We start from the raw sequence: 14,921 nt of genomic DNA, 5'->3' as shown, positions 1-14,921 counted from the left end.
AAATTAGTATACATTATTAAGATTGAACAATTAATGAGCAAATAACTATTCATTCATACATACATGCATTTTAACAACGAGGCTAGGTGTATTCTATGTCAGCATATGATAAAGTATTAACCTTCAAGCTAATACACACATGCGCACGCGTAAGCGACGTATGAGCTCTTTTTGTCATATGAGCTTGTCTTGTATTCACAATACGTCTTATCTGAATTTTGACGGACAGATAGTTTTTAGATATAATAAAATTTGTATTAACTTGGGATGTAACAACCCCCTTCTTAGATTGTTGCCACCCTTGAAAATTACAGATCGATCGAGAATTTTTTCGAGCTTATGAGACTAATTATTACAATACATTAAAAATTTTCTTTATTTTTTTTCTTTCTTTCTTTTTTAACTATTGATCAATCGTTTTACGCTCTTGCTTTTATCGTTAAGCAGTGAAGATGCCAAGTTGTTAAATCAACATACGTGTGTTAGGTATTAATTATGCTGTGTTTTTCCCATATATTTTTGTTTTGTTAATTAAATGATTGAAGTATTATATTTATGGTGTAGGTAGAATGTTTGCCAGTGACATGCAGTTAATATAGTAGTAATAACGTTTGCTTCTACTGTAGGATTGTGATTAAGCATTACCGAAGAGAATGTTAAGGAAAAGAAGAGGACCGATGTGATTAAATATTCATTGATAATTACCTTGTAGACTTTCTTGGCTTAAGAGTAAACATTCAAAGTTTTTCCGGAAATCAAATTCAATATAAATAATGTATAATTATTAAATTCGTGAGAAGAATATTCCTGTATATATATAGATAGATATATATATATATACATATATGTATATTCTTTTTTTTTAATTTTTCTGCTACGTTAGTTCTTTTTACCTGGGTGGAACGAAGGTAAGTTTTCATAACGTTAGCACCTTCGTCCGCAAGTTACTGAAGTTTTTTTCTTTATTCAGTAGGAAGAATTTCTTTCGTACTCAGTAGATTTTTGGTAGTTGACATGTTCTTAACGCTTAAATAAATTACAGTAAACAAAATGGTGCGAGGATTCGTATCGTTAAATGTGTCTTTTTTTTTTTTTTTTTTTTTAATTTGCGAAAATTTTTTTTTTTTTTTTCAGATTGGCGTGGTTGAGTGTTACAGAAAAGAAGGGTGACTTAATTGCCTGGCAAATGAATTTTTTGTAGAAACTGAGGTACAGATCAATTTACATGTTACTTCTATTTGATACAATCCTAGGAGATTTATTAACGTCACTGTAAGTAATATTGTAATGAATTTTTTTTTAAAAGTGTGTATCTATTTGTTGAATAATTTCTATTCTCCTTTTTTTTTTTTTTTTTAAATCTCTGATACTGTTACTACTTGATTTTTCCAAAGGTCCGGCTTTAGAGTTTTTGATGACTTTATAAAGAGAATCTTTTTTAATTTTGAAGAACGCGGGATATTGTTTCGAGAGGAATATTGACGGTTAGTGCGAGAAATTACATCTATTGAAGTTGATATGTATAGTTTAAGGTTTTTATTCGCCGATTTTATTATTTATTCTCCAACCCGTCCTGTTTTTAATAGTGATGGGTAGTATGGGTGGCAATCATTTTATATTGGTGGATATCACCATTTTCAGTTTCAATCGGGTGAATGAGATTTTTAGTGTGAAAAAAAATCTAATTATTTTATATATATTCACATGATAATATTATAATAAATTAATACTTTGTAAACTATAATGAAATATTGGTTTGTCATAAAGTTTGTTGAAAGAAAATGCAAGAAAATTTGGAAAAGTTTATTATTATTAGCCCACACTTTTATATATCTGGGCTTGGTATCAACCCTTTTTTTTTTTTTTTTTTTTGGAATGAATGTATTTGATTTCTACACCATTTTATTTGTTAGACATTAAATAAATTAATAGTGGCCTTGTATCACAAATAATCATTAGTCGTTCTGTCGGGAATTGGTGGTGCTGGATTTTTTACATTTTTTCGTATTTTTTTCAGAGTATTATGTTGCGTTATGAAAATTTGAGGCTCATTTGATCTACTTGATTGAGCTCTATATACATATCGTGGTAAATTAGTGAAATTCTTTTTTAATTTCAAAATACATATTTATGAAATGAAGGCAATGACTAATGTAATAATTAAATTTACTATGAGGCTTCAAAAAATTATTGCTGTATTTTAATACTTTAATTGTTTTTATATCGCTATATCCTCTAAGGTTTCCTTTATTCTAGTAAACCTAATTGCGTCATTTGAGTCTGCCCATTTATTCATTTCGGCTTATTCTTTTTTTGTAGATCAAGAGTAAAGTTATTATTATCGATTTTGATTGTTTTGGTGTCAGGGAGGTTTGAATAAATTTGCTTAATTGTAGGAAGTTTTGATCCATAGGAGTAAGTCTCTGTCAATTCTAGTGTTGTGACTCTATACAGAGTGTAGCTGAAAGCATGAGCAATACAGTGAGTAATGATCGTTAGTATTCCCGTACCTTGTATTTTAATTTTAGTTGGTTGTGTGATTAAAGGATTATTTTCACACAATACTTGTATTGTGTTAGTGTTTTGTGCAGAAAATAACCATTGTTCAGTTGTTTTTAGTCTTATCTAATAAATTTTGGTTGACTTATATAATGCTATTTGACAAGTTCTTAATGCTTTTTTTGATGGGTTTATAAAAAAAAAAATTCACAAGGATTATTTATATTATCTTTGTAAATAGGCATATCTGGTCAGCAATATGAAATCTTCTTATCTTCAATGCAATTATTTGAAAATTTTTTGTCGGTAAGGAAATAATTGTAAAGATTATTGCTTACAATTAGGTTACTATGTTGGGGCTCAATGCTAACATAGCCTTTTAAATCTGAGTGAAAATTTCTTAGAACTGAAATCGAGTGCATGGCATAATGACTAAATTGTTCTTTACCTATTAACGGTAAACTAAGTTTAACTGCTAATCTACCTTCTATTAATACTGCGTTTGTTGTGAACAGTGCGTACAGGCGTTCAAGTGTTATGGTTGAATCGTTTTATGGTAGCGTATGCTCTTTTTTGTATGAATTAATTTTATTATAAATTTTTGATAGTTGTTCGTTTAAATTATTAGCGGACAACGTTTATTTTATGTTTGCAATTTTGCTTGAAGCAGTTTAATATCTATCTGCAGGGTTAACTTCTATTTAATAGAATTCACTGGCTAGATTAAACACGTAGCAGTAGTTGGAGCCTTCGATTTTCTGTAGTATTTCAGTAATGTTTGGCAGTTGATAGGCATTAGCGATAGTTTTTTCGTTTAGTTTACCGTAATCCATCACTAATCTGTATCTTACGTTCCATTAGATCCTTGTTACTTGGGTACTATCCAGCGAGAACTACTGTAAGGGCTGTTTGACTTGATGATTGTCCCATGTGCTAATAATTTTGCTATTTGAGCTCTGATTTTCCGACAGTGGCACCCAAAGTAGCGCAAAGTTTAAATTGGCTATATGGAGCAAGACGTGAAAACCCAGAAAACACGACAATATTTCATACAAAATAAATTAATAAATGAACCCCAAGCTATTTAACCCAATAACCCGTTGAGTCCACTGGTCACTTTGTTATTAAATGAATAAATTAAATATAGCTTATTCGGCACTTACAAGCCACTTTAATAATAAATTCATAACTTCAATACCACAAGCACCAATCACCACACAACCTGGGGCGCTTACTAGTCGCTTTATTATTAAATAAACAAATTGAATAACACAAGCGCCGATCCCCACACAACCCAGGGCACTCACTGGTCACTAAAGTATTAAATAAATTAATTTAATAACACAAGCGACAATCACCACACAACCTGGAGTGCTTACTAAACGTTTTGTTAATAAATAAATAAATAAAAAGACACAAGTGCCAACCCTCACACAACCCGGTGTGCTTACTGGTCGTTTTGTTATTAAATGAATAAATCAAATAACGCAAGCGCCAATCCTTACACAACCCAGGGTGCTAATTGTCCACTTTAATAATAAATTAATTACTTTAATATCACAAGTACCAATCTCCACACAACCCAAGGCACTTACTAGACACTTAATAATAAATTAAAAAATTAAATATTACGAGTGCTACTTGTCAGACAACTCAAAGCGCTTACTGGCCACTATAAATCTAATAAAGCTTCAAATTAAAAAATAAGCACCAACGCTACCAGGCAGCCTAAGGCGCTTGTTTGCATTTTGATTAATTATATTGAAAAATTATAACTCAATGACACAAACTCTAATACCATATAAACATGACTGCTTTTACTGTTATTTATAGCTTAAATAAATAAGGGAGTGACAAGTAAGCACGCAGGGTTGCGTGCACATTGGGGATTGCGTTATTTAATTAACTTATTCATTGATAAAACGACCAGTGAGTGCCCCAGATTGTGTGAGGACTGGTGTTTGTGTTATTAAATTAATTTACTTATTCATAAAGCAACCAGTGAGTTCCCAGAGTTGTATGAGAATTGGTGCTCATGTTATTTAATTTGTTTATTTTATAACAACGCGACCAGTAAGTGACCTGGATGATGTGAGGATTGATGCTTGTGTCATTAAATCAATTTAATTAATAATAAAGCGACCAATAAGCGCCCAGGGTAGTGAGGGGATTAATGCTTGTGTTATAAAATTGTTAATAAAGCGACCAATAAGCCCCTGGGATGTGTGGGGATTGGTGCTTGTATTATTTAATAAATTTATTTATTAATAAAGTGATCAGTAAGCGCCTCGTGTTGTGTGATGATTGGCTTTTGTGTTATTAAATTAATTTATATAATAATAAAGTGGCTGGTCAGCCTCTTGAGTTGTGTGGAGATTAAAACTTGTATTATTTTATTTATTTATTTAATAACAACGCAACTAGTAAGCGCCCCGGGTTTTGTGGGGTTTGGTGCTTGTGTTATTAAATTAATTTATTTATCAACAAAGTGACCAATAAGTGCCCAGGGTTGAATGGGGATTAGTGCTTGTGTTATTTAATTAATTAATTTGTTAGTAAATCGATCAGTAAGCACCCTGGGTTGTGTGGTGATTGGTGTTTGTGTTATTAAATTAATTTATTCGTTGATAAAGTGACTTATAAGAAGTTCTTCGGGTTGTGTGGTGATTGGTGCTTGTGCTATTAAATTAATTTATTTAATAACAAAGCCACCAATAAGCGCCCTGAGTTGTGTGGGGACTGGTGCTTGTGTTATTTAATTTATTTATGTAATAATAAAGTGACTTATAAGTGCCCTGGGTTGTGTGGTGATTGTTGTTCATGATATTAAAGTTATTAATTTATTGTTAAAGTGGCCAGTAAGCCCCCTGGGTTGTGTAGGTGATCGGCGCTTGTATTATTTAATTTACTCATTTAATAACAAAGCAAACAGTAGGCTCACCGGGTTATCGGGTTAAATAGCTTGGGGTTTATTTATTTATTTAGTATGTATGAGCTACTGCCGTGTTGTCTGGGTTTTCATGTCTTGCTCCGAATAGCTAATTTGAACTTCGCGCTACTTTGGGTGCCACTGTCGAGAGCACTGCCTGGAATGTTAAATAAGTAAGCGTAATTTTCTACAGTTGTTTTTATTTCTGATAGACTCGCTTTTAAGTAACAAGGTCTTTTTATGTTATTTATTATAATTTAAATGCCTGTTTTTTTATCGTTTCAATAGCTTTCTTCGAAGTCAGTGTCGAAAAACTCTTTAGATTCGATGATATCAAAAGATTTAAGTTCTTTTTCGAGTATTTCTACTCTTTGTGGCTTATCTCTTGTGTTTATAGCTGTTGTATAACAATGACCTTTTTTCAATGTACTACTGCCTTGCCTATATATGCTCCAGGTACGGTAGTAATTCTTCGAAGATAAGCATGGCCAGTGATCTTATTTTTAGTCCATAATTTAATAGCTACTGTTGTTCTGGCTGGTAAATTGTAGCTTTGCTTTTTCATTTACTTAAAACCCTTGAAAATAAGAATAAATAGTATCGCGTGGGGGTGTGGGTATTTAAATTTTGACGTCAAATGGAAAAAAAAAATTTTTTAAAGTTAATTCAAAACTTTGTTTAGTTCTTAGTTTTAATGGTTGTTTTTGTTTTTTAATTAGTTTTCATAGAGCTTATTTCATTAGCGTAGTATACAAACGATATTGGTTTAATTATCCTACTTCCTACTATCAACGCATTTAATCTATAATCAATACTGGCGTTTTCTTGTGTAAGGAATGGATCTTATAATTTACATACATTATTCACTGGCAATTTTTGGCTTATATCGTAAAGTAAGTGATCTGTATGGAATAAATTTACCGTAACAGTACTGGGAGTGTGTATTCGCTGTACTCGTAGAGCTATTCCTTCTATTTTAATTGTATTATCACAATCAATTTTTGTGCCATTCATTAATACGTTATAACTCACAACATTAACTTCTGAACCTAAATTTTATAGAACGATTTCTGAATCTTTTTAAAATGTCTCAGAATACATTTTGACTGTTGGAAAATTTTCCCATGTTCTGGCTTGGCAGGCTCTGTAAGTTTCATAGTTATTGTTATTTTCAGACATGTATAAGATTTAAACTTCCAGTAGCATCTAAATGGCGAGTCTCATTCTCGTTTTTCAGAGACTTAGGGTGAGAGTGTCAGTACCGTTCTTGATTATAATGTTGAAATGGTTGTTGGTTGAAGTTTTCTATTCAAGCTAGTTGATAGTAAATATAGCCTGAGTATGTGAACATGGATAATTTATTTGTGGGTAGTTGGGTAAATAAAAAAGTGGTGGTTGAAAAATGGAAACTCTTGAAAACTTGGAGGGTAAGAAAAGTTATAAGGTTGACTAATTCAGGGTGGTGGTGGTATACAGCTTGGTAGCAGAGTACTCAATCGACTTTGTGGTGCATAGCTAAGTGTGGGATGTATAATTGTTTGACCATACTCGACAATATCTCTAGGTTTCGAAAGTGCTATACCTAATCTCCATGAGTCAGGTAAACCGTTAATAAACGTTTGTAGTACTAATTTTTTAATCAATTTATGCAAATGTAGAACCTGTTAAATTCTCTAGAGCTTTGCCTTTAAGTCGAGAAGTAACTGTGCACAGGTACGTGGGTTCTTGAGTAGCTGTTATTGGAGTTTGTCCATTTTCTCTGTCTTGTATAAAGCCTTTTGAGAGAGTCAAGTATCCGTCATAAAAAGGTATGTGTTAAGATGCTTGATTTATGCACATATAATGATAATAAATTAGTCGCACTTATTCTTTGTGAACCATTTTAAAACTGTTGTACAAGAGAGTCGTCCACTGACAAGTTGTTTTCACTTTTCCTGGGAATTTTTATTTATTCATTTCTTACTTATTTATTCACATATAATTCAATTCAATTTTTTTTTCTTTTTATTTTGTTCAAAAAAACTAAGATTTGAAAACACCCAAGGAATCCCAGTTTGTTACGACCAAACTTGTTGAGAGAATGGTCTCAACCATTTTATTCTAGTATCATTAGTCGGTCTCTTAGGATTAGGATAATCATTTTTATTTGTTCTTTCCAGTTAAGTAAGAATGTTTATTTAAATAATGTAGATGATTTTAATTAATGTTTAATTTTTATTTCTTTGATTAAAATAATTTAAAACTGTTATTCTTTTAAATACAATCAATTCAGAGTACCTAAACAATATTCCGATGGTAATTATATTACTAATAAATAATTTACATCTATCACTGATTAATGTTACCGCTGATTCGGAATTCTCTTATGCTTCGTGCAATTATTTTCAGTGATTTCTTAAACTATACAAATGAGTTCGTGGCTAGTAAGATGTTGTGGTTTCTGTTCATTCTGCTATCGCTGTAACCACTCTCAGCGAGCCTCCTTCGTTGTACCCCACTGCTTAGCGTAATCTGATACTATTGATGCTCTCGAACTGCACCAGAGTTACCTCAGCCAACACGTTATGCCGTGTATAAGGTGCTCGTGAATCATGGAAGTCAAGAGTAGACTATGACTTTAGAGGATAGGTGACAAACGTAAAATGGTAAGTTTTATAGCGTCATAGCGAGTAAAAGAGGCCTTTGGTTGAATTAAGTAATTCAATGAGCGATGTCCTTGCTGACTGCATTGACAGCTAAACGGTAGGCTTGCACGATGATGTTACATATTATGATCTCATATATGAGGAAATATTTATACAAAAGAACTAATTCTATTTTCTGACAAGGACGATTGCGTTTTTTTGGGATCACTGATGGTGAAAGCTCGCATCAGCAATAAAAGAACGCCAAATACAAGTGAAAGTGTGGCAGTTAGTTTACAAATTTTGCAATTGATCCTTTGGGAAATTTTATAATTAATTTCGAGTATTATGAAATCATCTGTTAATTACAACTTTTAAATTGGTAATCATAAAAAAATTTAACAATTAATGTGCAAGTAAACTAGTCATTCATACTCACAGTACGACTTATGCATTCTTATATATTACGTACAATTTTAATATATACATGCATTCTTTGCATTCTTTTGACAAGGCTGGCCGTATTGCATGTCAGCATATTGTAAAACATTTACCTTAAAGCTAATGCATGCACACACGCATATAAGTTACGTATAAGCTCTATTTGTTGTTTGAGCTTACTCTATAAGATATATATATAATACATTTTATATGGATTTTACGGATAAATTGCGTATTTACTAATAATATGATTCATGATGCACTACTATGCATGGAGCTTGAATGAAAACAAAAAGTCTCTACAATCAATGCATGGAATTCTATTCTCTAGCGTTACTGAATATTCATAGTCATTTTAACTGTTACATAATAATTTATTACCCTAATGTCTTTTTACCTAATATTCACACAAACTCAATCAAGTTATCAACGTTATTGACAGAAATCATCTTTTACGTCTTTTCATATAGCAACGAACTCTACTTTAATAATAGGAAGTATACATATGGTTTTATAAGTATAATTGCTGGAAAAAAGTTAATAAGGGTGCACTTATTTAAAGAATACTTTTCACTGATACTAATCATGCCTAGCACCTGCTAAATTGATGCGCAAGCAGACTTTAAGGTTTGTCCCGAAGAGGTTTCACAGCTTGCCTAAGCATGAAGAAGATGCATGCTCACAACACTTTAGCATTTACGCTTCCTTAAAGCTTTGATGTGCGGTTGGCTTGGCTTATCGATATTATGAGCTACTTTTACTGTGATGGCCTTTCTCTAGACTACAAAAAACGACAAGACTGCTGATTTTTTTGTAGACGACGATCATTCTAGCTAGGTGTAATTTTGACTAAAGAAAATTTAATATAACTATGAACATAAAAATTATTGTAATCCTCATGGATTGTTGAGCATTACTGTGTAAATATTTTAATATGGACCAACCAATAAAATTTTAAACAAGATATCTACCATAGTAGAAAGCAGTAGTTAATGCATGCTGCTGATCTTTACAATGCAATGCTTACATAAAATAAGCATTATTTTGAACTCAACTACTTATATTGACTTTAGTTAGCACTGATTGAACGCTGAATCAAAACTCACTAAACATAGAATTATTGTTGAATCAACAATGTAATTTATGATGGATTCCAGTATTCATATTTTTTGTATGAAAGTTCGTGTAATGTTTAGTATTGAATATTTTTCGTCATTGCATTATTTACAAGTAAGTTTACATAACTGAGCTATAAATTTTATACTTGTTTTAATAAGAAAGCGGTGTAACTTATATAGTACCCAGAAAAGTCTTATGAGCACATTATGTATGGATTTATTCAAAGCACAAAGATTCGTTTTCAGCCTTGTATCATGAAAAATGCATGTTATTAACAATCAATGGTATATAACATCATATGTGTTTTTAAAAGTTCTTACTCTGATCCTACATGGCTGCGCCTTTAATTAACCACCACCCTTTTATAAAAAAGTGCACTCTTTTCTGCTAATTATAGCCCTAGCTCTAAGAAATATGCGATAACATTAGCTAATCACATCAGCCTACTCTTTGATCCTAATACGGCTGCGCTCTTATCTAACATGGCTACTCCCTACAAGCCATCGCTTTTTCGTGATAGAACCATTAGAAATTAAGATTACGATACATTGTATGTGCTTATGAGTAGTGATAAATCAGTTATTATAGAGTAAAGAAGGATTAGTGGAAGAGACGTCAGCCATGCGAGGTGGCTTGACAATGCACACTCGTCTGACAGACACGCCTATTTAATTGCCGAAAATAGCAAGTCACATCGAGGAGACATGTTCTGCTATCTGTAAAAGTTTTCATTCTGATATGTTTCAAAAGAATTTATGACACATTAAATGGCCCTGTAAAAAAATGTCATAAATAATTAAGTCATAACTATTGCATAGTCTTTAACCATCTTTAAAACTGTACGCGTCAAAACAAAAATTAATATGAATCGTAATACATTTAAAAATTTTTTTTTTCTGTTTATTTTATGTGTGTACATTGAACTGAAGACAAGTTTTTTAATCAAGTACAATAACAACTTCCTTGCTGGTATAACCTACACAATACACGTTATGCGTAAAATTTCGTTACTGCCATGGCCACATAGTGCTTTTTTTTACTTGGTGCCACCTTGAGCAAAAGTAAGCAGGCAATTTCAGACTTTTTCATCACTTCACTGGCTTTGTTAATTAGTACATAGTTCATTCATAGATTAAAGAATATAAAATTTACATCTCTAATAAAAAAATACTTTATACACAGTTTTATGAGGGTCTCTGTTAAATGAGTTATGTTCCAAAAAAAGTTCTCCCATACCTCTTGCTCATTAATTATTTGTATACATTTATATTTAACTCGGTAATTAATAAAAGGTTTCTTGTAACTAAGTATTAGAAAAGTAAAATAAAGTTATGGCTTATTATTGAAACAACTTTCTTTTCAATTAACAAGGTGTCTGCATACCACATTCAGCAATCATGAATCGACTAAGATGGCAGTGGCAAGAATTTCCTTATGGTAATAATGAAGAAAATTTTGTTTTTAAAACGGCTTTCACGTTTGTTGATAGTATTTGTGAAATTTGGGGTCCTCTACTTCAAGGGCGAAAATTAATAGTAATACCACGGCAGCTTACTAAAGATCCTGAGAAATTTATTGATACTCTCGAAACTTATAAGGTATGGAAAATAAGAGTTTATTGTTAATATAAATCTCCATAAAAAAACTTTTTTTTAAGATAAAGGAGTAAGGTAAGTTGGATATGTTGAATTAATATTTTGTCACAAATTTGTAAGGCCCTAATAATTAAAGTAAGCCTAAATAAATAACTCATTGTATTAAACTTACTTGATCATTTTGTTTTATCAAAGCATATTTTTATAAAAATGTCATAGCTTTCTAAGAAATACCATTTTTTCGATTTTTAATTAAAAAAAACTTAATTAGATTAGATTCTGTTCATACAAAAAAGTACTCAATAAGAACAAAGTCTGTACATCATAGCCAGGGTGATCTACATTGATCTGTGTAAGTTGCTACTCAACGAGTCTCATATGTTTTGAATATATAAAAGTGTACAGAGGCTCATTTGTACAAATAGCTTATAAATTTACCAAACAAAACAGATTTTCTAAGAAAACTGTTTAAGGCTTTTGATCTATGATGCATTTTTCTGCTTCTTTCGTTTATCAAACTACTTCATCGTTTTATTTTTAGCAACTTTTTCTTTGAGCTAATTACATGAATTAAATGACTTTTTCCAGCTTTACTTAAAATACTTTGTAATTATACGCATAAAAAGTTTTAAAAGTCTCATTTGTTTAACTAGTTTTTATCATTATATTTCTTATGCATTGATGAAATTTAATTATTTCAAATTACAGATATTTGATAAGTAAGTAATTCTTAAAATAAGAAGTTACTTATTACGAATATATGTACGGAAACCGTAGAGGTAATGAACAAGTAACTTGAAAACTGGTTTTTATTAAATGAGTCCTTATTTTACAATTACAAAAGAAAATAATTTTCAACGTACGGTTATTACTTCTACAAATCCCTGAATTACGTGAGGCTGAGATTAACCGCTTGTTATTTATGGCACTCCGAGAAAGAATTCGAATTTCCTATCTTATTAATCAGATTATGTTAATCCTATTACTACAATGTTACGCGATTTATTGTAAGTACCTGTTTTGTTACAAATACGTAAATCCGTAAGTTTCTCGATTTTGTCCATAACTGATAACACCCGATTAAAAAAATTAAAAATAAGGTTATGTTTTAATCATATGTCATCTAATTTTTTCCCTTTAGCTCCAATTTCCTTACATTTTTTGTACTGTAATCCTTATCTACACAACGATTACGGATATATGTGATCAATCATGTGCAGCCAAATATCTGCCTTGGTACATATATATATATATATATATATATATATATATATATATATATATATGTATATTTATTGTTCGAATATTTATAAATTGTGGCCCTACAATGTAATTACTAACATAACCTTGCTCGAGCAAATATCTAAAATTTTAGAGTTTTCATTCTTGCTTCTTGAATAACTCCTTACTCATCTTGTGCTTATGTACTTACGCTGAAAACAATTTTACTTTAAAAATTTGTACATAGATTTGGTGATTTAATAATGCTGTACTTAAATCTACATTAGACTCATTATAAATTAGTGTGAAACATACACCATTTGCTTTGTATTCTTAAGAAAAATAATATATAAATTAACCATTTTGATTTTTTTTTACAAATTAATTAAGAAATTCAAGCATCAGTAAAACGAACCGTTTCTTTTTTTTTGAAATTTAGTATTGCGAGCAATGACAGAAAATTAAGAAATGTTATTTATTATTTATCATATTATAGTTGTGTTACCAATTTTAATAGAAAAAATGAGTTCTTATGAATAACTGCCTTAAACAACTCGTACAATTTAAAATGGTTTTATAATTTTCAAAGCTTTAATGAAGAATGTCACAGCTCCATACTAAGCAATAATGTAAGACTTCTTTAGACTTATTAAAATAGTATTTTGAAGGATGTACTTTTTATGTTGGCTTACTTTACTAGTCACTTAAATCTTCCAGCACCAGTCATTTTCTTAAAAGAATGAAGTAAGAAATCAATAATTTATAGACAATAATTTTGCTATTAATAAGACTTTTCTAAGCTTGAAAAAATTAATAAATTATTATTTTATATAAAAAAAGTTTGTGACTTAGTAGGAATGTACGTATGAATTAATACTGTACCATATATATTAAGAATTAGTATCTAAAAGTGTTGTTTTTTATGCGTCATTTGACAGAGGCTCCTTCACTTTACAAAAAAAGATTTTTCTGTTTTGTTACGTGGATTTCTCGGTGCAGGAATAAATAGATGCGCCATTTGTAGTTAAGTTATACTTTATGAGTACAATTTTTACTCAAGGGATACTGGGTGTGTGTTCCAGCTTCGTGGGTCTTGTCCTTTCACTCTCACGTCTCTAGCTAATCACTCTTCTATTTTCTTGCTACACCTCCTTTTTTTATCCCTTCACTTCTATACTCTCCTACCTATTAGGCCCAGGCCAGTAGGGTTGCACACACGCACAGCTAAATGCGATCGTATGTAATACGTCCAAGGTTGCGACGCCGACGTCCTCAGTGGCGATTTCCTTATTGATTTGTATTTTTGTGATAGGGTGGTGTTTGTATTGTATAGTACTTTGAGTTAGAGGATGAAGGGTGGTTTTAAGCTCAATGTTCCTGTTTCTCCTACTGATTTATTTTCGCTGTGTCTTATGCGTACACACATTTGTTAATGTTTACGGACTTCCCTCATACGAGAAAAAAAATTTGTTTTAAAATTGAATTTGTTACTTATGTTTTATAATTGGTTATGATACATTTTTCTTTGTATCATGTCCGTTATTTTTGTACCCGTTGGAAACCTCTATTCGGGTCTGTGTTCTTGACTACCAAGTTCCTGTAACTAATCTCTTTTCATAATTGTCTTTATTAGATTAAGCATTTCATCCCCTTTCACCCATTTTATTCACTGTGTTATTTTTTTTAAGCTTAAATTCAGACCCTCTTAATTAAGTATCTGACTCTCACTGTCCTGCTGGCATAGTTCGATCTTGTTTCTGACGTTGGACCTTCACAGCCACTCACTTGGTCTATCACTCCAGTGTGTGGTACTTTTATTTTTTCGTGGTTGATGGGCTCGCACTGCGCGTGTATTTTTTCTACCTTCCTGGTACCTAATGCGTCTTGATTTTTCATGTGCAAGCGAGACCAATTTGCACCTTTAAATTTACCAAAGACAATTAGACTTTTCTGGCTCCTCTATGGTTTCTCCTAGTCTGACTCATATCTTAGAGGGGTGGTCCTACTCCACCTCTTGTGTAAGTTCCATTTATTTTACCTACTTTCTTGCATTCGTCCACTACCTGTCACAATATTGGCATGAATCTCTTTTTGTTCCTGCTGCTTGCTATGTACTCGTATGTTGGTTGTAAGTACGCTACCACGTCCATTATGTTAAACTCTTTCTGTTCCACTAGTAGTAGTGATATTGTTAGTAGTTGTAAGTCCTCCTCTGATACCAATGGTATTTGGATGTCATATATAATTTTTTCGTTGAACGTCAAAGTTTCCATCTCTGCAATCTCTTCTATTTTCTCCACTGTCACCGTGTCTTTGTCTCCTGAGACTTTAAGATCTGTTTGGAACTGCTTTACCAGTACTTCGGCTTCCAATGTTGCTTTTAATGCTTCCTTCGGTACATGCAATATTCCTTGACTCGCTAAATATATGATTTAAGACTTTTTGTTCCCTTATTTCGTTATTTTTCCTATTTTATCGTTAAACCTCTATATA

General features: G+C 31.5%; 1 protein-coding gene across 1 annotated transcript in view; it reads left to right on the top strand.

The window, feature by feature from the left end:
- Positions 1-14,921, top strand: part of e (nonribosomal peptide synthetase ebony) — a 913,052-nt gene that overhangs the window by 272,211 nt on the left and 625,920 nt on the right. The window contains exon 3 of the mRNA XM_089595875.1: positions 10,984-11,210. Coding sequence (XP_089452001.1) covers positions 10,984-11,210 — 227 coding nt within the window. The remainder of the gene's footprint in view (positions 1-10,983; positions 11,211-14,921) is intronic.

Source organism: Copidosoma floridanum, unplaced genomic scaffold, assembly GCF_036245765.1.
Source record: "Copidosoma floridanum isolate Cflo_tuat_1 unplaced genomic scaffold, Cflo_Japanese_pri ptg000004l, whole genome shotgun sequence".
NCBI lineage: Eukaryota > Metazoa > Arthropoda > Insecta > Hymenoptera > Encyrtidae > Copidosoma > Copidosoma floridanum.
The sequence above is the reverse complement of the archived record's forward strand: the minus strand, read 5'-3'. Positions and strand labels throughout refer to the sequence as shown.